The 24,818-nt window shown below is 39.5% G+C and overlaps 1 protein-coding gene across 1 annotated transcript in view; it reads right to left on the reverse strand.

Annotated features, from left to right (window-relative positions):
* Positions 1-3,539: 3,539 nt before the first annotated feature.
* The window catches only part of LOC101934701 (transmembrane 9 superfamily member 2-like), a 41,743-nt gene continuing 20,464 nt past the window's right edge, over positions 3,540-24,818 (reverse strand). Inside the window, exons 11-17 of the mRNA XM_008179007.4 lie at positions 22,477-22,596; positions 22,235-22,292; positions 18,832-18,991; positions 17,535-17,686; positions 16,621-16,732; positions 14,960-15,131; positions 3,540-4,169 (exon numbers count right to left, since the gene is read on the reverse strand). Of these exons, the coding sequence (XP_008177229.1) occupies positions 4,102-4,169; positions 14,960-15,131; positions 16,621-16,732; positions 17,535-17,686; positions 18,832-18,991; positions 22,235-22,292; positions 22,477-22,596 (842 nt within the window). The 3' untranslated portion in view covers positions 3,540-4,101. The remainder of the gene's footprint in view (positions 4,170-14,959; positions 15,132-16,620; positions 16,733-17,534; positions 17,687-18,831; positions 18,992-22,234; positions 22,293-22,476; positions 22,597-24,818) is intronic.

The raw sequence follows: 24,818 nt of genomic DNA on the forward strand, positions 1-24,818 counted from the left end.
GCTTTAGAAAGATTTGTACTAACAACAACAACATCTGCTCTTTAGCAAAGAGCAGCACTGACAACGCTTGCAGTGGAAGCACTGGATTTTAAACAGCTCCCTCTGTTTGTATAGCGTTCAGATGCAGAGAAGCTGTTGAAAGAGGTAGGGGGGCTAAGTCCCCTCTAGCAGCAGTGAGCTCAGCTTCAGCACAGAAAAGAGGCAAAGCAAATCCATCTTCGATTTCTCACCGTCTTCTTCAAAGAACTGGAAGCGGGTGGTAGATGTAACAGCTGACATCAACCGGTCATCAAATCCATAGTAAGTAACTCAACGATAGACAAGGGTGGGCAGCCCATGTGAGACACTACGTTTTCACCCCTGCATCATCCAAATTATCTCCCATTTGACAGAGCTACTTTGGGTGCCAGCTCCCCCTTTTCATTTCTGCTTCCAGCCATTCTCTTTTTTCATCCCCTCTCTCTAGACCTCAATATTCTCCCATCTCTCGTTTCTTCTCTGCATATCTCTGAGTGGGGCCGCTGCCTTCATCTGAAACATGTCCAGCAGCAGCAGTTCCTTAGCCTGCACCAATCATGTAAGGCCACTGGCCTCGGAAAGACGGCGCTGCTGTATCATTTTTAATCCAGCACTAGCAACTGGTGCCCTCTTTGTGTTGCGGAGTGCATGCTATTGAGAGCCTGGAAATCCTTGCAAGCCAAGAATCAGCACTAGATCCAAGGTAAAGCCAGTGTAATCTGGGGATGGTCCCACTTTTGTGGGGTATTCTCCTGGTTTCTATACTATCCCAGTGGAATCAGACAACAAAAGGATCCGAGTCCCTGCCCAGCCCTTTTTAGACGGATGCCTGCCTGACCTCGAGGACTCCTCTTCCACTCTCCCATGCAGCAGATTCCTTGTAGCCCCAATAAAGCTGGGCCCAGGATCCCTGGGAGGGCTTAACCCCCAGTCTCATCATGAGTCACTCAGGACAGGGGCTAGAGCATCCCCACTCCGGGGTACTCTCCACACCAGCCCCTTCCCTAACTCAGCGATTGCTACATTGAGTTTAAACCACGTATAATTTATTAAACAGCAACTGTGAACGCATAAGGGAAAAGCCGTAAAAGTTCAAGGATCCAGAAACCCGCCCGATGGGCACGGGGACCCCGCCAACAACAGTCTCTTGCTGCCGTGATACCAGGGCTCAGACACTGCTCTGGTGGTGGCCACGTGCCCTCAGGCTCTTGGGGGCAAGACTCTTCTCCTCAGCATCACCCCCCCTTCCTCCATCAGGGTCGCCCCTCCCCCAAGTCTGGCCTTCAAGACCCTCGTCTGGCAATATCTCCCTGCCGTTACGTGTGTGGCACGGCTGGCGCCCGCTATCCCAGCTCGGGGCCCGCGGCTCGCACCTGGTGCACCTTCGCCGCCCCAGCTCCCGGCCACTGCTCCGGCCCCTGGACGCCCTTGGCGCCGCTCCGCCCTGGCGGCCCCAGCTCCCACGGAGGACGGGCTCATGGGGCTCTTGACTCCCTCATTGGCCTGCCTGCCCTGTCAATCTGGCTGGCTTGGAATGCTGGACTCTCCCCCCTGGCCACAGGGACTGTCAGGCTCAGGACCCTGACTCCTCTGCAACCCTTCCCCTTTCTCCAGGTACTGGGAGAGGGCCAACCAAAAAAACCCCACTGCCTTTCAGTAAGGGGCCAACAGCCCCCCTCACACCAGTGTCACTGGCCCAGCACAGGGGCACTGCAGAATGCAGCTCAGTTAGGCAAACTCATCTCCACATTCCCCATACAGGCCTCTACCTGCAGCGCTGCCCGAGGGGGAAACAGGCAGCAAGGGTGACCCTGCTGCTGTTAGCTGCCTGAGTGGGGGGGGGGGCGGTGCTGTTTGACCAATGGTCGATTTTATTGTAAAACTAATTTTTGCACCCACACACATTTGCCAGCTTCTCTGCAAGTCTCAGGAAAATAGAAGTTTAATTCATGCCATTCTCAAACTTTTTAAAAATGAAAAGCTTTTAGAAGTTAGAGTTTTCTTTTAAGGAAATTCCTCAGACAAGACCATCATACAGTTAAGTTTATAAATAGAAAACTAGTTTATTAAATATTAGAATACAGTTATAAAAAGTATTAAAGTCCAGAGTAACCCTTTTAAGGATTCTATCAGACTTAATCATGCCTGATTTCATTAGGTCTTTCAGTACCATTGGCCACAAGGCATTGTTGGTCATTCACCTATGGAATCTGGCAGGAATGAAGAGAATGGGCCTTCAATGGATTTGTTTCTTTGAGAGGTCTCAACCTAACCATGGACAACTGCTTGGCACGCCTGATAGAACTCTGATGGACCTCACATGTGGAGGTGTTCAGTCACCCTTGTTCATTATTGACACATGAATCCACAAGGGGAAAAGATGTCTTGGACTGCAATGTCATCAGCATGCCTGTGATCCTCAGCTCTACATTTTTATTTTTGGGTCATAGTCCCATTACACTCCTAATGGCCGACAATGGGGGATCTGTATGAAAGCAAGCTGGCTGTGATTCCAACCTAGATAAAATCGAAGTAGTGGAACATAGGAATTGCCATACTGGATCAAATCCAATGTCCATCTAGTTAAGTACCCTGCCTCCCAGATGTTTCAGAGCACGAGATGCTGCAGTAGGCACATGAGGGATAATCTGCCTCACACATCAGTCTCATCGTGATCACTAATAGTTAGATGTCTGCTTAAGCCTTGAATCACAAGGTTTAATATCCCTTCCAAAATCTGTTGTTAATGGTAACAACTCTGGATATTCTTGATAACCATGTAAAAATCCAATCACATTATATGGGAGGTCACACTGGATGATCTGGTGATCCCTTCTGGCCTTAAACTGATTATGACATTTTGAATCTTGTTAAATTCTTGGCCTCAACAGCTTCCTCTGGCAACAAGCAACAGAGGGTCCTGTGGCATCTTTAAGACTAACAGAAGTATTGGGAGCATAAGCTTTCGTGGGTAAGTCTTGCATCTGAAGAAGTGAGGTTCTTACCCACGAAAGCTTATGCTCCCAATACTTCTGTTAGTCTTAAAGGTGCCACTGGACCCTCTGTTGCTTTTTACAGATTCACACTAACACGGCTACCCCTCTGATATCTGGCAACAAGTTCCAGTTTGATCATACATTGTGTGGGAAAAAAAAAAAAAAAAGATTTCCTTTAATTTCACTCAACATCCCCTTGTTCTTCAAACGTGACCAGCATGAACGTAACGGAGCTTGTCTCTGCAATGATTTCCTGTTCACTTCCAGATACAATCGGAGGTGTTGGTAATCCACTATAAAGCCCTGGAGTGGATCTGGTTAGAAGAGAGAATGCCTCTCATCCTATAATCCAAAGCAGCAATTAGGCTCCATTGCTATTGTTCCCTACATTCGAACACTCCGTAACTAGCAGTACAGCCCAGAACTAAGGGAATCATCCCCTTGTCAGCCCATTTGACAAAGTAAATGAATGAAACTTATGCTTAAGAGTCGTGACGTACTTGAAAAGAAACTGGACAATTCAGCCAGAGTTGTGCAGTTTTATTTGAAGAAAAACAGTGTCGATATCCTTAACAAAATTCTACGTTACACTAAATGCATGTTCCTTTGTACGATGATAAACAAGCTGTAAAGAAGGTGCACAATACTATGTACAATCAGTTTTAAGTTAAAAAAGTTTCACATTTTTACATAGTATTTACTGGACAGTCCTATGTTTTGATGGTATAATTGGTAAGAGACAAAAGAAAAGTAACAAAAATGACAAGAAATCTCAGCTGGAAAGCTATATAATGCACTATTTTTTTAAAAAAAGAAACTGGTTTCATTGCATCATTCATTTGTTTTAAATCAAACTCTGTATACAGTATTTTTTAAAAATGATTAGAATGGATTAACATTTTCAGGAACAGGACTGGTGTAAATGTTTTCCAATGCTGCTATTTCCATCCATAAAACCTGTATTTTCTGCCATACAGGCTGAGGTTCAGCTTTTACATTTTAAAATAATTATGCAGTAGGTTTCTCAATACATGGTAAAAATATATCACAGCAAGGGAGATATGTTCCAAAGACACTTTGAAATTCTTCAGTCCACTTTCACAACACTGTAAATCTTACTAACAAACCAGAAGCAGGCAAAAAATCCAATCGTCCCTAAAACAAGAAGAGTGTTAAAATAGTTAGTTTACCTTCCGTACATGCTTCTGGAGCAAGTTTAGTAACAGACAATTCCAAGCAGGACAGAATATCCCATTATCCTCCAATTACCTATCTAGAAATAAAAGTGCACTTTTTAATTGTAACAATGCACAACCTGGGGCTACTAAATTATCAATTTCAAAGCTAATAAAGACTTTTAGGACTTTCTTGCATGATGTGCCTGTAACCAATTGAACATGGTTACACAAATCTGTCATTAGCAGCCATATAAATACTCTAAATCAACTAGTAGTTAATTTCCTCAACTGTATGCAACATTTACAATGTATACATATGCAAAGGCCATGTCCAGCTCTCTCTTTAGGTCATACACTGCTGCAAAGCTATGTATCTAGTGAACGGCCCACTGACTGGGAGTCAAGAGACCTGGATTCCATTCCTGGCTCTGCCACTGATTATGTGATCCCAGAGAAGTCACTTCAATTCTATTTTTCCTTTATTTAGACTATCTCTTAAGGACAGAAACTGCCTTACTATGTGTATGTATGTGACTCCATTGTACTAGGGCTGATCTTGATTGGGGTGTCTAGACACAACCATGGTACAAATAAACATTCCAGCTAGAGTGTGGACCAACCTACCACTGAAAATGGTAGTCCAACTAAATTTTCAAAATCCACCCTTCTGTGAAAAGAGCGTTCACATGAGTGAGCTGTCCACCTCCCCATCAAGCTACACATATGGAACTATGGTGTGAATTTCTAAGTGACGGTAATTAGCCACTGGAACAATTTATGAAGGGCTACAGTAAGCAAGTTGGCAATTTTTAAATCAAGACGGGATGTTCCTAAAAAATGTGCTCTAAGAATTGTTTTGGGGGAAATTCTCTGGCCTGTGTTATTCAGGAGGTCAGACTAGATTATCAGAGTGGTCTCTTCTGCTCTATAAGTAGAGTGGAGTAGCCTGCAGAAGTTATTGAAGACTTAAGGCAGGAGTAACCATTGCATGGCAAGAAGGTGGAGAACAACACAGGGCAGAGGAAGAGACTGGCCCAGGGCCAGAGTATTTTCTGTTTTTAGTGTAAAGACCAAAGCTGTGGCTGCCTCACCCACTATCACTGTGATGGGGTGACTGGAAAGAAGTAGGGAAGACTAGGCTTCCTTTTCAATTACTGGGGACATGTGCAATGTGTCCCAAATGTCCTCCACATTAACTCAATTGAAAGTTGAGGGTAAATATGTTTCTCTCAAAATCCTGCACCAATTTCAAAGGCAAACTTTATGAAATAAATAAACCTTGCATTTAAGGAGATTCAATATTAAACCTCAAAACCCATCCAGGAAATAGCTATTGCAATAGGCACTTTGCACATTGGTTAACTGAGGCACAGATGTTAAACTAGATGCCACACTTAATATCCTCCCAATGGTAGGAAAAATCAGTGTTAGCCGAACAAGTTTTTAAAAAGACAGTGATATGCTGTGTTTTACTGCAACAGTCTTATAAAGATTCACTGCACCCTTAGGAGACATACCCAGTCCACTCTATCAGAGACTTTTTATAAACATACAGTAATTATGGAAAACAGATCATGTTCAATATCAGCTCCATAACCTTATTTATTCACCATCACAGGCACAACCACTGGAAGGGAGTCTCAGGTTCTTTATTAGACTATTTTACCTTTCACATATTTATTGAATTAGCTTTTCTGTCTTTCTACAACCCTAAACTACTTGCTGACCAGACTTGCACAAGTGATAAATGAGGAGCCTTTCTTCAGATGCTTCCTATTATATACCTGCTAGTTCTTGTGATACTTCATTTTGCCACATATATTTCTAGTAAAGGGCTTTTTGACAGCCTACTATTAGGTGCTGTAGATTACCCTTTTCCTCCAAATCTTCAGTTATCATACTCTGAAACAGTGGGGGATGGCAGATTTACCATGCTTGATAGGAAATCATACACCAACCACAAAAGAAATGTAATTCCTCTGTGGGCTTGACATCACTAAGTCTTTCTAGTTTATAGTTGATTCTCTCACTCCTTCCCATTGTGTCCAATACTCCCATATCTGCATTGTTACAACCTCTCCTCCCCAGCTCATAGCTTCTTCCTTTTAGTGTTTGTTTCTCTGTATCCCACCTTCTTGTTATGTTTATAACACAGCCTGCTTTGAGCCTATCTGTCTCTTAAAGCAGCTACTTACTGAAGTACTATGTTTTTCCTGCATGTTTAACAGATTAGGTACATTAAAAATCAATCCACTTTCCTGTAACAGAAATTCAATATTTTACAGCACTAAAGTTCTAGCACAAGAATAAGATTTTCCCATTGCACAGTTCTATGAACACACAATTGCAAGTATGTACAAGCTTACTAGAGAAATATACTCTATATAAACACACCCATCCACTGACCCTTGTTACTCTGGAGCTTCCCTATGCACCACTTTCCCCTCAAAAGATGACTTCATTCAAAATATGAAATTACTAAAGCCATTCCCAGTGAACATCTTTAATCCGGTTTCTCAAGTACACCAACAGAATCACTTGCCAACTTCCCTCCCCAAAATCTGCTCAACAAATCAAAGAGAAAATATTCTTTTTCTTGGAGATTTTGCCAATTTAGATAGAAGACAAGCAGATTTACTGATATTAGCAGCTAAATCTGAGATGTGTACTAGTAAATGCATAAAATGGAGGCAAGTGTCAAATACCACCTGTCACCCTGAACTGCAAGAGGCACACAGATGTAGTTCTTAGACAGAAAACTGCTAGACTCCTAATTTGGATTTTGTCCAGTAGCCTATATAATTACTTTAATCACCAGTACACAAAATCTCCTCTACCAATATTATAATGGCACATCTGTAGTTAGAGTTCAGTCACCGTTTCCATTATAACCCCAGCATGCACTGTAATTCCTCCATCCAAACAAAAATGTCTTAAGGATTTAGAATGTGGATGGTTGTATTGACAAGAGACTTCAAAGGGTATTTAAGTCTATGGATACCATTATTTGAATCATAAATAGCCCCTAGTTGATAGCTATCAAGTCTACTTCAAACTCAAAGATCAAAATTGTTTGAGAGGAGCTACCATGGTCCATATCATTTCAAAAATTTACCTTTAAGCATCCTTAATTACAGAGTTATATGATGAGTGAATTATAGTTGAAAATTTCAGTGAAGCAATCTTTTAAACAGCTCCCGTGGTTAAGTTCAGCACATTGCTTGTTTTCAGTAGTTTGATTTAAGTTAATTTAAGATTACACAAAGCCAACATTACCTGACAGATTAAATTATTCTTCACGAGTAACCCCTATGTTTGCAGAGCTCCTATAACTCACTTAAAATCCTCTCATAAAAGCTGCCCACTTCTTCCAGGTTCCAACAAAAAGACCATTTCTGGGGACAGGAGCATTTCTTCCCCAACCTGGTGCACGGCTTTATCACTATCCGAAAGGCCGTCACTTGACTTTTCTATTCTGTTTGTAAAGTCATTTATTTTCTATTGCCTTTGCAAACTTTTTAAATAAACTAACGTATTTCACTTCAACTCTGTATCGTGAAGGCCACTGCACTAAGTTGCAGTGTGTGAATGACTGATTGAGCAGAGTGGGGACAATTCTTCTCTGACCAGCACCTGGTGTAAGAATATACAGAAGTGATAAATGGGTATAAAATGTTAGATTACGATGGTGTCCCACGTAAGCAATTCTATGATATTGGCACTGACCAACCAGTTAAGAGTAAAATACAAACCAAGTAACACCTGGGTGAGGTGAATACAAGTGAAGGAAACAGTTATTTTAAAGGCTATTTTAAAGGCTGCAGCTTTAGCTATATCATTTACTTCAATGTGCTGGACAAGAAGGCTGGGATTTTCAGAGGCTCCCAAAGGAGTTAGGTGCCCAACTGCCATTGTTCAAAATGTTATCAGCTAGCGTGGCACACTGGTGAGACACTGATGCCAGTCAGACAAGTCAGCACTGGCATTTTCAGATTCTCTTTCCTCTGAGCACCTCTCTCATGAAAGCCAGTCTTGAGATACAAGCACACAGCTGATAGCAGTTTCTCTCAACTGAAATATTGCCTAGATTGCCATCCTTTGTTGCTTTATTTAAAATATCATTCCAGTAAATATCTGAACCAGCTTGTTAAACAGGACACCCTTTCCTGCAGAGGGGACACTCTATTAGATTTCTAATTTAGTATACATGCCCGGTATCAATTTTTGTAAATTTACAACATGATGCCCAATTAAAAAACACGTCTATGTTTCCAAAAACAACAAGGTTATTTGTTCATAAGTGGTCTAATTTGTTACCATTCAAAGCTACTTCCGTTTCTTTCATAAAGCATGGTCAAAAGCAAATCAGAATTTTCTGAAAGAATCTGTACAGTCTACTGATTCAAGTTACACATTCATGTGACTGGCTAGTTAGTTAGCAAAGTGCAAGAAGGCTTTCAATCTCAAGTGAAATATCAGCTGGAACACAGAACAGGAAAACCCACAAACTCTCTTCACTATAAGCAAGTTTTACTCACTGTGGATGTTAACCTGTTTATAACAGTAAAAAGTACTAATTCGGACAGGAAAATAACACTTTGTTCCTGAAGAATTTGTTAGCACTACACTTTTATTCCACAATCTACTTTTTTGATAGGGGTAAGAGCTTTGATATACACTTCTCTTTGCCCCATACTATTGTGAAAGATCTCAACCGCAACATAAACTCCTCTGATATCCCTAAAAGGCCTTGATTCGTTCTAGAATCAAGTGTTACGAGTGCACCTTTTTATTATTTTTTATTTTAGTTTAAGTAATCCCAATCAGCCTGCAAATTTATAAAAATCTGAATATGGATTAGGGTAGACATGCATTTAAGGAATTACTTTTTTTTTTGGTAGAACTATCTTCAAAGGGATGGTCTTTCACAATTACTTAAAGATTCTAACTTTCGTAGATAAGCCCTTAGAGCTCATCCATAGAAATGAAAGCATCAGCTCACTGCAAACCATTATGTACCTTCTCTCTGATTCTCCACAAGTGTAAATGTAAGCTTGGTTTTTTTTTTTATTAAGTTATTTAAAATTCATGAAACTGATAGTCAAGATGTTACTGAATGTCTGAAGTAACTTTCCTACCCCAAGAGGCAAAATATGACCAATACATCTGAAAACAGCTGACAATTCAGCTCTTTTTATCTTTTGTCCTCAGCTTTCTACATTGTTGAATTCTCTACTCAGTAATGCATAATAGCAACAGTTTTCTTTCTGTCTATACAGAATGGTAGCTAATGGTATTCTTTTAACTGGCTAACAGATTTTTTAGTAAACTATTTCTTTTAAAATTTCACTTCTATATTAAAAACACAATTACTGCACCAAGTAATGCCAAAACACTTCAAAGAGACTGCCCTGTTCTACTCGGCTCTTCTAGCTTTATTGTTTAATGAAGAAAAAAACATTCAGAGCACGAACAGAATGTAAGAAAGCAAATAGAAGAGCACTCTGCACTTGGCTGATACTTCTTATGTACCTTAAAAGCTCTTTGTATCATACTGGTTTCAATCACTGCACAGTGGTGGGTGCTTCAGAATCTCAGATTCTAAACACAATCTACCCGGAAGATCAAAACTCAATTTTGAACATGGCATTAACTCACAAGTGAAAGTGATGTTCAAAAATAGAGGTCACTATAAAGCAACTTGCTTTGACTAAACTCAACCATTTTTTGTCCCCAAGCATAAAATCCATGTAATCATAACTATCACCATTCAAATATACTTACTACATATTTATTTCACTGCAATTTGTACGTTAAAATAGCATCTGTTTGGATGTACACAATAATTGTTAGCTTTGGACAGCTTGATTATATTGGTGACAGTCATTGTTTTAAATATTCACAAGTAGTTGTTCAACTTCAGCATTCAGCTCCTATTTGGCTATTCACTATAGTCTCTTTTGTGGAGGCCACAACCGTGTTGCCATGCATGAGCTGTTGATGACTTTTATACTGGATTTCAAGTATTGTGATGGAGAAATGTTTAAAAAAAATATAGAACAGACCGTACTGCTAACGTAACTGGAATAGTTATGCACTTGAGTACATCTACTCACATTCACAAGTGTTGACAGGATTGGGCCCTTATTTAGGTTTAATTTACAAAGTGGGTGCTACTAAGGAAAAGTCATGATAAATCAAAACAAAACTCCTCTAACCTTGGTTGGATTGTCTAGGTACAGTAGTTTACTATCCACCCAAAGCACAGATTGTTAAATTATTAGAGAGGATAAAATTCAAAAACAGATTTTTAGTTTATCAAGGACTCAAACTCAGAATTGCTCACAAATTTAAATATACAAGCCATTTTTAACTTACAAAGTACAGAATTTAGAAAAACAGTCACTACCTAAGGTAATGTGATTCCACAGAGACTTCTGCCATGAAATGGTTATAGAAAGCAGTACTATTATTAATGTGGTTCTATAAAAGTTAACACATGAAAATAACAGAATTACACATTATTGTAGTTTTTCAAGCCTCATTGGCCTTCCCTTTAAGGACTCCTGGATCAACACATCTGAAGCTCTTAATACCATTTCAGCAGCTGCCATGACAATTTCAATTATTTTATATGTGAAAAGGATATTTTTAATTCTACCAATTTACATCTTGTAACTTGAAATTGAAATTGGCAGAGTAGCAGCTAACCTATGCTAAAACCCAGACACATATTAACATATTGCTTTAGTTTAAAAATAATTAAAATATTTTTAACTATAGATTTCTTTTTTGTAAGTTACAGCAGACATCTGGAGCGTCTCTGTTTTGCCAGGATTTAAGCGGGGGTTTAACTGGCAACATGCCACATTCCATGTTTGCTTTCTAATAATTTAAAATTGGAAGAATTAAATCCTTCTCAGTTTTCACTTTTAAGAGACTCAAAACCACAAAAGATACAATCCACAGCCTTCCCCTCCTCTCCCACCATGAAAACAGGAGGAGAGAGACAGACTTCATCAGGGTGTAAATAATGAGAAGGAAAAAACCATAGCAAATACATGGCAGCTAACATCATTAAACATAACTTACACAGGGTATTTGGCTCACTTTGCTCAGAAACACATGCACTACTCCTTGCTAATTCTAGCATGCATGGTGCTGTTTTGTTACCTCAGATGGTCATTCAACCAGTTTCAGACATAAAAAAAGATCAGGCTCTCTTCCCCTCTCAGCTGCAGGGCTTAAATAGTAAGAAAAAAAAACACCACTAACTTTTACAGTGCCCAGGAAAATACAGAAGAAAAACTGCCTAGAGACAGTTGTGTGCAATTTGGCCATATATACCGTGTCCTGCCTCAGTGCAAAAGACTGGACTAAATGACTTATCAAGCGCCCTTCCACTCCTACGTTTCTATAATTCTAGATCTATGTTAAGTGAATATAAATATTTGCAGTGGTTTTCAATAAGCAGGGAGATGTCTTTTAGAGGTAGCAATGAGTTATCTGTCAGTGTCTTGTAGCTAGTCAATAACAGGATACTACAAATTAACATCAGTAGTCACAGTTTAAAATAACCCTCTATATACACAAGGCATTTTCTCTATAATTCTACCACTCGTGCTTTGGGATTCAAAGTGAAATGGCACACGTAAGGTAGCACTGCGTGAATTCTACATCTTGCAGCACCAAGCTAATGAAAGATTATTAGAAAGATGTGATCCTGAGCATGAAGAGAATTGCACCTTGTTTTTGAACCTGTTTGTTTGCACAAGAGCCTTTCCTCTTTGGTATAAAGCTTTCTGGGCCACATTTTCAGGTCAGGCCCCAAAATTACACTTGACACCACTTGCTTATGAATGTTAGAGAAATTCTGTAGCAGATGCCCAGCTTGCATGAGTAATTTCAGAGGCCACATTTCAAAGTATGGCTCTCTGTTTGGAAGTCTATGGTGTGTGAAGTTTTATTACCCTGAATAATCCTCTTGTTAAAATGGTGGCAAATTCTACCTGGCATCTCATTCTTCATTCATAGACATTTGCCTTTTTACCACTTTTCTTCAGGTTTCCACAGAATAAAATTACAGAGGTCTTAATCATAGATCCAAGTGCGGCAGCAGATCCCAATTTAGCAAGCAAAAGTTCCTTCTCTCCAGAGCATTTGAAGTTATCCCACTAAGTAGCCAGGCACCAAATCCACTTCTCTCCACAACTAGTGTATGGCAAGCAACAAATTGGAACGGGCTCCGATGAACTTAATCTCAGCAAGTCTAGTGACAGCAGAGAAGGTGGTGCAGGGCAGCAACAGAGAAGAGACTGAGGTTGGTGGTGTAAGCAAACCTGAGTGCATCCAAAATATTTTTATTTTTTTTTAAATTGTTCTGAATGTAAATGAGGATCTTCCAAGAAGAGAAAAGTCCTATCACTTGCTCCCAAAATTTAGGTCAACTTAGTGTAGACCAGCCCTTAGTAAATTGTCCAAGGTTACAAAGGAAGTCTGTGGCACAGCAGGGAATAGAACTCAAGTCTCTGAAGTCCCAGACTTGCACCCTAACCACTGAGCCATCCTGCTTAAGTTCTAAAAGTTACAGTCACAGTCACAAGAGGCCAGATTTAGACCCTTCTCGAACTGGAGGAAGCCAGACTTGAATAACCACCTAGAAGTCTCCATAGCATGCACCCACTGAACATCAGTGCAGGTGGTGGTTTCTTGGATTAGCCAAGTGCTTGCTGACTCACTGCAGTACTAAAGACCTTTATATATATTTTTTTAATATATGGAGATATACCTATCTCATAGAACTGGAAGGGACCCTGAAAGGTCATCAAGTCCAGCCCTCTGCCTTCACTAGCAGGACCAAGTACTGATTTTGCCCCAGATCCCTAAGGGGCCCCCTCAAGGATTGAACTCACAACCCTGGGTTTAGCAGGCCAATGCTCAAACCACTGAGCTAGCCCCCACCACCTTCTGCTGAACCTAGACCTCACAACCCCTAGCCTTTTCTGTGGGACTAGGGAAAAGAGCTGATGATGTGATCAATAAAATTCACACATTCTTCATAATCTACCAGAAAGCTAATGTCTAGTTCTGGAAAAAATCCTGTTCCTCACATTATGCTCCAAGTCTAATTACATCAGAAGATATGAGAAAAGTAGATTCTAGTAGACTAGGGGTTCGGGACCCCTCAGGGGGGTCACCAGGCTATTACATGGGGGGGGGGGGGTAGTCACGAGCTGTCAGCCTCCATCCCAAACCCTGCTTTGCCTCCAGCATTTATATATTTTATAAGAGGGGGTCACACTCAGAGGCTTGCTATGCGACAGGAGTCACCAGTACAAACGTTTGAGAACCACTGTAGTAGACCACAGTAGGTGAGGTCCTGCCTGCATCTCAACAGCACAACACTGGAAGTGTCCCCACATTGTCTGTTTAACAATGTGCTGCAGTACCCCATTTGCCTCATTTCAATAGGTTCAGAACTCTGAAGATGTGTAACTCCTCCCCAATTTTTTTTTTTGGGGGGGGGGAAGAGGGGGGAGGTGTGTCAGTGTAGGGCAAGTTTTGTTCAACAGATTCCTAACCCCTCTTTTCTTCTTTGCATCTTCAAGTTATGCAACATCACATCTGCTTCACCATCTGGCATTTCAAGTATCTGCCTGCTCTGGGTATTCTGTTTCTATCACATACTCAATACCAGTTCACTACCATGTGAATATTTGGACATCTTGCATTCATTATCAAGTTAAAGAAGTTGAAAATAAAAATGTCCAGTCCCTATACACTGCGTGTAATATTTGCAGTTTAAAACCTTTACGTTTAGTAATAGTTATATTTAGCATTTAGATCACTTTACATTTTCAAAACCTTTTACAAATATTATCTGTTGCAAGGATTAATTAGGTAAGCGTTAGCCCCATTTCACACACTGTGAACACACATCAAGATGTTGAGTGACTTGCAACAGTTAGGCTTGGTCTACACTAAACCCCCAAATCGAACTAAGGTACGCAACTTCAGCTACGTGAATAACGTAGCTGAAGTCGACGTACCTTAGTTCGAACTTACCGCGGTCCAGACCCGGCAGGCAGGCTCCCCCGTCGACTCCGCGTACTCCTCGCGGCGAGCAGGATTACCGGAATCGACGGGGAGCACTTCTGAGTTCGATTTATCGCGTCCAGACAAGACGCGATAAATCAAACCCAGAAGTTCGATTGCCTGCCGCCGAACCAGCGCGTAAGTATAGACAAGCCCTTAGTGTCAGCGTGTCAGGATTAAATCTTCCAGTCCCACATTCATCCTTCTAGCAATGGCTGTTCTCATTTTTAGTCTCCGTTTCTTACCTTTCGTTTACGTTTTTATATATATAGCATTGCTTTCATGTTGTGACTTCCTAAGTAATTTCCAGTATAAAAGCTTTTCTATCGAGGGCATTTTGAAAATGTAAATCTATAATGTTCTTAGGTCACTGTTACACTACAACGCAATAATCAAGGAAACTTAAGTTAGAAAAGAATCGCTGCAAATTAGATTGTAGATCTTCAGGTCAGGATCAATACATTATCTATACTTTTATGTCCCTAGTGTGCATATTGTTGGATGCGTGAATAATGGGTAGCAACAGCCTCAAAACCATATTTAATAATCAAAATTGCTGGTTTCTTCCAAGCAAGTGTTTCTCAAATTGACTCTGGCTATAATGATCAGAAAACAGTAACCCAGAAGTCCTGAAACCATTGCACTGAATTTCACCGATAATGCTGCACTTACCTGTAAAAAGGAAAAATATCAAAACCATGATCATAGTATACCCGAAGTATAAAATGGTACTAGCAGTTCCCGTTATTTGGAGTTTAGAGAAGAAGTAATGAACCGCATAGATAAAAAGATAAACGGCTGTAAAGCTGCTCGTTAAGAACGATCTCCACCACCAATGATAATCCTGAAAGAAATAATAAACCATTTCAGGAAAAAATCCAAGTACAAAACTAAAACTGCACTTTTATTTCAAAGCAAAGCACTATTTACAAGTCTATGAAAGATTAAATTAATTCTTGGCATATTTCTACACTCACTCTTGCTTAAACTCCTTTTCATTAAAATTATGCTTTTCCAATTGCTATTTCTTTCTCAAAGTCAATTCTGTCAGGATGTTTCAACTATGAACGTGAAACTCTGTTATCCAGGGGACCTACAGCAAATGTCTGTTCAGTCTACAAAGTCTCAGGAGAATGTGCTGGGGATTTAACTAATTTTTTTTGTTTTGTAGATTTTAAAAAGTTGCAGAATTATACATTTACACAGGGTAATGTGTTACAAGTAACTTAATTCATTGAAACAATTTCACAGATGTGTAGCAGCTCTCACGCTCAAGGATCCCACAGCACCTTGCAAGTTTACATATATATGGTACAAGTATCCACCACAGAAATGCAGCCACAAGGGGCAACACAATAGTAGTTTAACTGCACAGCACAACTATAGCATTCAAGAGTGGAAATGAACACTGTGGTTGAGGACCAAATCTTCAAAAGTCTGCAAAAACTGCCAACATACATACCCCTTGATGAGTGTACCCTCAAGAAGGAATAAGTGTATACAAGATTGGATGGCACGCAAAGTTAAGCAAATTTGGTACTGAAACTGCAGAGCAATTATAAGTTACACTGGCCACAGCATATTGGAAACCTTAACTCATGATTTACAGGGAACAGTCACAAATGGGACTTCATTCTTTCACGGTTATTTTAAATACACATAGTTGAGAATGTGTCAAACTTTCTGCAAAAGTGTTAGTGAAATCAGATTCAAAGCTTTCTTTAAACCACAAGAACTATTTTATTGGCGATCGCTAGAAAATATTTAAGTAGCCCTTTTCAGTAAGGACAAAATTACTAAAACCAGTGTAAAATACCTCATTAGTGATCAATTTGAAAGCAACATCTCTCCCCCTTTATATTGATGACTTTGTAATGCCATGCCTGATATTAGTAGCATAAAGCCTCCAAACCTGAGCACTGACATCTTATGCCCAACAGTTGACTTAAATCAAGCTGTTCATAACCTTAAAAAGTATACCTCTGCCAGACCAGCTGGAGACTCATTTCCTGTTTTGTGGCTCCTCTACCATTACAGGACCATTCCAGTGTGTAAAACGAGAGCTTGCACTGCTAGCTGCAGTTGCAGTGACAAGGCAGAAATTGCCTTTTTTGAAAATGTTACTTGTATATATTACAAAACATAGGCCAACAACATAACCAGGCCAAAGGTACATACAAAAACCTGACAATACATCCACATAGTCCACAGTGTCCAGCACTTTGCAGAGGTGGCCGTGCATAGGCATCCTTGCAAACTTCACTCTGACATGTTCCAGCTAGCTATGCACTGTGCTGTCATGATATATGCATCCAAATAATATGTTCATTTACCTCTGCACATAGATGGAAATAGCACAGCAAGACTGTAGCCTCAGAACACGTAATAAGAAGAATTATAAACACTAAGAACAGGAAACCAAACATGTAGTACATTTGATGGGACCTAAAACACACAAAAGAAATCTGTGTCAAATTAGTGTTCACTTTTTTTGTGTTACATACCTAAGAAATAAGTAATCAGAAAACAGAACGGGCTTTGTCTGCATTGCTGACATACTCCTACAAATCTTTAGTCTGTACCTGCTATCCCTCTACCTTCACGAGTAAATACGCTGCTTACACAATTGCATTGTTCAAGTCAGGGAAAGGGCACCTCAAAGCAATAGCATAGTTTGTAAAACAATTAGACCCTGATTATATAGGCCAGGGAAATCATTCCTTTCCCTCACCTTTCTGTCAAGGACTGTTCCCACTAGAAAGGTACTTATGATTTCAAATCTCAGGGCCTTCTGAGCCCTAATGATCCACTGGCTCTCCCGTGCTGCTCTTCAGCTTAACATCTGCCTCCTTCACGTTGCTGCAATTAGTCCTCCAGCTGTCTTATTTCACCATGCTACACCTTCTAACAGTCGCTCCTCCACTCCCAGACTCCTATCCCTAGACAAATCAATCTTACTCCAGTTCAAGGGTCATCTAAACGCTTGACCATACAAAAATGCACCCTTTCCTACCAAGTGCATAAGTATCTTTTTTATGAGATGTGGGAGGAAGCATTAAATGTAATAATTAGAAGGATGCAATTACTATAATTTAAAGAATTCACAAAAAGGGAATACTGGCAAATTCCTTCATGTCTCCCTCCTCATTTTTCTGAATCCACTGTTTTGGGTTCTCCATGCTCATTGTACATGCCATTTTTGAGCTGACAGCCCAGCCTACCTATCAAGTAAAGATACAATACTCACCAAATACTGTTTAGAATGAAAAAAAGCTGAATAAAAATACAACCAAATGGCAAGATGCCACCCATGATGATACCAGGCAACGGCTTTGTGAAAAATGACTGCTCCGGGATCTGACGAGGAATCTGGTTTGTACGAACTGGGTGTTCAATAGGCTTTGAGAGAAATTAATACAATTAAAAAAGACAAATAACTGTAAATACCATAGTAAGAAGGTAAGATAGGAAAGTGTTAAAATAATTAAAGACACTTAAGAGGATTTTTTCCTAATATCAGCTCCTTGGAACTTGACATGCTTAACTCTCCCATTATATTCATCCATAAACTGTGCCATAAGTAAGGCTATGTTTTACTCACAGATTTTTTAGTAAAAGTCATGGACAGGTCACGGGCAGTAAACAAAAATTCACGGCCCATGACCTGTCTATGACTTTTCCTATAAATCCCTAACTAAAACTTGGGCGGGGGGCTGTGGGTGCATTGGGGGGGCGGTCCAGGGGCACTGTGGGAGGTGGCCAAGGACCCCACTGGTGCTGGGGGAGGAGGGCCAGGCCACATCCACTGTTGCTGGGGGAGGGGGAGGGGGACAGCGGACGGGACCCCCGCTAGTGCTGGGGGAGGGGGACTGCGGGCATGGACAGCATGCAGAGCCCCCTGCCCTCTCCACCGCCTAGTAGCTGCAGGGCCATGCCAGTGGGAGCTGGGGAGCCCCCCACCCCTCAATCCCTAGCCCTGAGCCCCCTTCCACACTCCCAAACTGCTGTTGCTGGCCGCTGCAGAAGTCACAGAATCCAAGACTTCTGTGACAGACTCGCAGCCCTTAGCCATACGCCATATCTCTGAAGATTACAAACTAATGCACAAACCAACAAACAGTGATTTTTTTGGAAATTCCACTTCAGTGGTGACCTAGTAAATTTCAACATGCAGGAGGGAGAGGTCTTTATTTAGTTTTTGATGGAATTACTGAATTTCTTCTAGATGTGTTAACAAGTCAGAGGACTATAGCACACATACTGTGTAGACAAGAGGAATGTCAATAAAGATATGTTCTTAGAAGAGAGATCCTGAATGGCCAGAAAAATATTTTGAAAATCAGTTTGTATTCTTGTCTACCATACAAAAAGATCAGAAGTTGGCAAACAGTTCATTTCAGAATGGACAGCCATATGCATCTTAGCCAAATTCTGGTGTTTTGATGTTGTCAGCTAACACACTAATGCCGCATGATGTTAGAACAGAAAAAGTATTATACTGAGTGACAGATAAGACACACTTAAACAATGTACTCAAAAACTACCTTTTCTTTGAATCCAAAATATGCACCAATGAAGGTTAATGGGACAGAAATTCCAAACCACATTGCCAGGATAGCAACCAGTGTACCAAAGGGGATGGCAGCTGATGATCCCTTCACCCACAGAATAAGATTCATAATGAAGAAATCAGCAAAGACAATTCTGAAAAAAAAACAATTTTCTCACTAGCAGCGTAAAATCAGAAGAGAATTAAATATTTTAAGGTGGTTCATAAAACTAAAGGATTATGAATATCCACTTGTAGGCTATTTCATTCTCTGTTTGTGCAATATTGTTTCACCACTAATACATAAAAAGTGGTAATTATCACTTTCAACAACTAGTTGTTTTTAATCTTTAGGGTCTTTTAGCAATAAGGCCACTTATTTGGAAGACCTTTAACTGGCTACAAATAAACTGAGGGAACGTGAAGAGACACTATCACAAAAAACATGACATGGTGTTTTTAGCAAGTACTCTCTTGACTGTACTGTACTTTGCCAGCCCTTCCTTTCCCATCACTGCTATTTTCTGGTAATGCTTTTAAATAGCTCTTTTCTAATGAACCTGTTATTCCTTCTGCCAAATTCAGTCATTACTGGCAAAACCCACTGTTCAAGATACCACAAACTACATTAGGGCTACCACAGGCTAATCTTAGAAAAAGCTTATTGTTACAACCAAATCTCTCTTCAGCCGTGGGACACATTACATAAGAAGTGAACAAAAAAAGTGTGCTAGTTCAATAACATTACATCTTTGTACTATTTTAAGAAATTCACAATTTCAAAGGGAGCTAAGCTACTGAAGCAAGAGTGTGTTATTTCTTCAATTTAATCAGCACGATACACCTCTACCCCGATATAATGCGACCCGATATAACACAAATTCGGATATAACGCGGTAAAGCAGTGCTCCTGGGGGGCAGGGCTAAGCACTCCGGTGGATCAAAGCAAGTTCAATATAACGCGGTTTCATCTATAACACGGTAAGATTTTTTGGCTCCCGAGGACAGTGTTATATCGAAGTAGAGGTGTACCTTCATTTTTTCAAAATCTATAAAAAGAAAAACTATTCAGAGTTTGCTAAGCCCTAAAGGCTGGTTTTCTAAGCCTGAAGAAGTCCTCTTCTTACACTTTTAGTGCAGAATTATGTCACAAAGCAAACAACTTCCTCACCCCATTTTATTCCCCTAAACCCTCCATTCAAAAACAAAAAACAAAAAAACAAAAAAAAAGGTTTTAAAGACTTCGATTTTGGAAATTAACAAGACTTATGTCATGCTCTCCTGCACCCTCTCCACCTGCTTTCTGAAAATCCTTTCAACAAATGAGACTGAAACCCAGTTTAAATTTGAGAGGAGTGATTAAGATTTCAAACATGTCCCATTGAGTAATAAAGCAAAAAAATACATTGCCAGAGAACCTCATCTGGGAATCTGCATCATTCTCACCATCCAGGGTACAGGAGAAGCATCAGTCCCAGGAAGGGGCATTGCCAAATGAACCACTCACTGGGACTCATATGGAAGAATTCTTGAAACAGAATTTACACTAGTCTCAGAGGAAGCTACCCATTCCACTGTATTGGACAACGTCATGCAAAACAAAAGCAGTGGGCAAGCCATTGCACAAATGGTTCCCAAATACTTCTGTGAGTAGCATCCTATAAATGTGCAATCAAATGCAGTTAAAGCAAACTGCATGGTGTATTTTAGACCTTGTCCATGTCAGTAATCCAATCTCTGCTTCTCCCCTTCCAAAGATAAAGGAAAAATACTTTGTATATAAACTCAGTCTACTGAGTATATAGAACTGCCTTGGGCTGTTTATGACATTATGCAGTTTCACTGAACAAGCACAGCATAATCAAGACATCTGTTCTTATTTTACCAATCCCAATCATTCTGCTTCCTCTATGAAACTGAATATATTCTGGAGTTTAAATTATCAGCATGATTTTTTTTCTACAGATAAATACCCTCTGCACTGTGAAGATATCTAAATGACAGCAGGAAAAGACTGAAGCATATTTTGTTTAGGAATAAGATTTCCACATAGAAATACTACAAATTCAGTTGTTATCCAATACATCAGGTTTCATTCGATCCAATTCTAGTTTATTCAAACCAAGCCATGTTTTATTAATTCTATTTTTCATCTGTCTTCATTCAAAAGATAGAGACTTCTGCTGAAAACATATCTTGTTAAACTCCATTCTGAAATAGGTTATCTTGAATAAAAATCTGAAGCCAAATTCAAGATATTTACTGAACACAAATCAGAAAAATTGCTTTAACTATTCACTATGCCAATAATCTCCTATATACATTATATACATTTTCTTTCCACTCTACCACCCACCCAGAAAGCTGTGCCAAGGACTACCTCTAATAGGCAACCTTCTGTCTTAAAGGACCACTTTAAATTACCTCTAAGGTTTCCAGTACAATTGTATATACAACATTAATTTTAAATGATGATATTTTTAGATACATAGACATAAAAACATACCCGAAATCCTAGTTTCCAAATGAAATGTTCCTAAACCCAATTTTAAAAGCTATACATGCAGAACACCATATTGTTCTTCATGAACTATTCTCTTGTCCTGTCTTTAGCAAGATTATTCACTGCAGTAGAACACAGCTGCTATTTTAGTCATAAAAATAATTTTGTATAGAACACTAAATATATTCAAGATACAAAGAACAAGATAAAGTATTTGTACCACATTAGTAAGGAACTAAATTTACAGTATCAGATCTAACCCTACTTTCCATATACTAAGTATGAATAGTGTGTGACTGACTTCAATGGGGACAGGATCTAGCCCCGATTTATAAAGGTGCTCTAGACAGAATAGCCTTTCCAAAAAGCCACCATAATAAGCCATGCATTCACAATGAAATATAGTCCCTACTATGTTAACATGAGGATCCAGAAAATACTCAGTGCTGTAATCTAAGAGCAGTTGTATTGTATCAGGATTAACTGCACCAGCAACAATACAACTAAGTCAATGGTTCACAAATTTTTCCATGCCATGACCTCATCTTACAACAACAAAAACCCATGTTTCAGGCCCCACCTCCATAGTGTTGGGACTACTTATGAAGAAAGGGAGGGTGGTCGTGACCCCTAGGTTGAGAAGCCATGCTCTAGAACATTATGTAATTTGCAAACTCTCCAAATGCAGGCTGTGATCTACAAGCCTTTCTTCCCACTCTAAGATGTTCTGTGTAGAAAGGAAAATAAAGTAGGGAAACAATAAAGGCAATGGCACAGCCCTTGAAAGAGAGTTCTGTGCTAAGAAATTAGTATTTTTCTTTATTTGTGGTAACTGTTATATACAAGACTACAGGAAAGAACAATTTCATAAGAGTAAGGAACAAAAAGTACTAACCCAGGGCACAACAGAGCTGTCAGCAAAACATTTGTCTTCCACTTTTCACCTCGAAATGCTGAGGAATAAGTAAAAATCATTACTATAGTTTCAAACGTAACACCTTTTATAAATATTTTGCAGTATGACAGCAAGGAGCAGGTCTGATATCTGATACATCAGCTCCAACTTGAATTACATATCATGCCTGGCAATTCTGAATGTAACATGCTACATCATACAAAATAAGTAATGGTACTTACTTTTATACATTCTAGCAGATACATAACCAGCAGGAGTTCCCAGCAAGACCCACAGTACAACTGCACAAGTCATCAAAGCTCCTCGGTTGGCAGGAGAAAGAAAGCCAAGGCAAGCTAGAACTAAAGATGTGAAAAGAAAGAATAAGCCATTTGTCAACACATTTTATTAGCAAATTGTAGAACGTACACCATAGCTCACATGTTTATCCAGTTCACTGAGACGGCATATGTGTATGTTAACATACGCACACATACCAACTAGTCATAAGTGCACACCACTCTGGGCATAACTCTGAACCAAATGCTTGGATATTTTCACCTCATACTCAAAAGGCAAAGATTTTTGTGGCTAAAAGGCTTCAAGAGAGGCATATGGTTGAAGTCTCTGCTCCTCCAACGACTACGCCATGAGATTTCAGCTTGGAAATCAGCTTTCAAAAGCTTAAAGAATGATGCTTCTATAAGAGCACATTTATTGCATAGGCAACCATAATAGTTTAATACATGCCATAAGAAAAATAGGCCCAGAGTAGTAAAAGGCAGTGATTTAAGTTTTAAAAAGGTAGTTATAAGAAGCATGAAGATAACAGGACTGGATCTTCAAGTACTGATTTAGAAACGTCAAACTCCAGACAAAGGCTATCACAGCTCCCATGATGGACAATGCTTATCCTCAGGAACAAGGTGGACCATCTGGAAAACAAGGTCCCCATATTTAAAAAGGAAAAAAAAAAAAGGGGGGGGGGTAAGTTGGAGTTCTTGAACAAACTGCAAGGGCAACCCCCAAGTTGAAAGGCAGTTATTCAATTACAGACTCTGCAACTAGTGGTATGTGAAATTTTTGTATTTGGAAATAGACTCCAAGAGCTGTCATGGATTTGGAAGGACCAATTTATGAAGGTACAAAAAGGTAAGTTATTATACTTACATTTAAACACATTAGGAACAGAGAAAAGGACGCTGAACTACAACTCGGAAAAGTAATGCTCTGTGTGAAATGTTAGTCAGCTAGGAATGAAGTGAGTTGGGGTGAACATTTTCATAATCTGATCTCTAACCAAGAAAAGAACTGATGAAGTGGAAAGATAAAGTTGCCATTTTCACTGTTAAAAATAATTGACCAAGTTTTTAAACTCTAAAACAGAAGGCCAACAGAATGTTAGAAACCCAGAATTATAATCCTATCTTACATTGATTTATTTGTTTTGCCAACCTATATATGAGTACCCTACTCGGGCTAGTCAAAGACTATTGAGATTTTGTTGATGTGATTTTTTTTAAATTTAAAATATTGAATACAAAAGTTATTCCTCTCCCCATAAGATTTTCATTTCTACTTTTAATGAACAATCAACAAGGCAGAAAAATCTTCACTACCACTGTCTAGACTTTATGAAGTCTTATCTTCTAACAGCAAGTTTTCCTTGTTGTTTTTTGATAATGGTCTTTGCAGAACAGCTACATAATCAGCCTTCAGGCAACTGGCAAGTCTATGCTCTATGGGAGTCAAAGGCTACAGAACTTGATGGTTGCTTGTTCACGCTCAGCGCCACACAGGAATCTTTATTAAAATTAAAGCTTAAAAACAAGCCAGAAGGGAAAGCCAACATCTTACAGTATGCTGTTAAATATGGCAAGAATATATTTTAGAGGAGGATCAAGGACAAGTGTATACTGACTCTTCTGCTAAACAACCTACACTAAAAGGGAAAACAGGCTACCCTTTTTCCCTGCATAAGATGTTTATAGCTAACAGCGAGTACTGAAGGTCAGTCTGAATTTGCTACCATTTTATCTGGACTTCTATCTGTATTTACTGTAGTTCTCTGGTCTGAAACAATTTAATCAAAGACAATTTGTTTTTTGCTTGGCATCAAGATATACGGAAGATAATGTTTTGCTGGTACGTACAATTTAGAACAAATGATTTAATACAAAGTGCTACAAAAATATATAAACCTCAGTATGATCCAATATTTTATTGTGCAGTAACAAAGGGAGTTGTAAAAGATTTATATGAAACAATGAAATATACTGATTAGTAGTAGATTACAATGTTATTGTTGTATCTAGGTGTTTGTACCAAGCTCAAGTTACATGAGCACTGTCTCAATGCCATTTTATTGGCACATACTCAAGTTCTTATTTCGGAATGGCTGTTGACTGCTGAATCAAATTTATCAGAAAAAATGTGTTCCGAAAAATGTTAGAGCTTTGATTAAACGTCTTTGAACTTACCTTACTGGGGTCCAGGTATTATTGGACCATGATGAGTAAGTGTGGTCTTCTAATATATTTAACTTTTAAAAGGGGATTTGGACTAGGGCTACTTCACTTCTATA

Source organism: Chrysemys picta, chromosome 9, assembly GCF_011386835.1.
Source record: "Chrysemys picta bellii isolate R12L10 chromosome 9, ASM1138683v2, whole genome shotgun sequence".
Lineage (NCBI taxonomy): Eukaryota > Metazoa > Chordata > Testudines > Emydidae > Chrysemys > Chrysemys picta.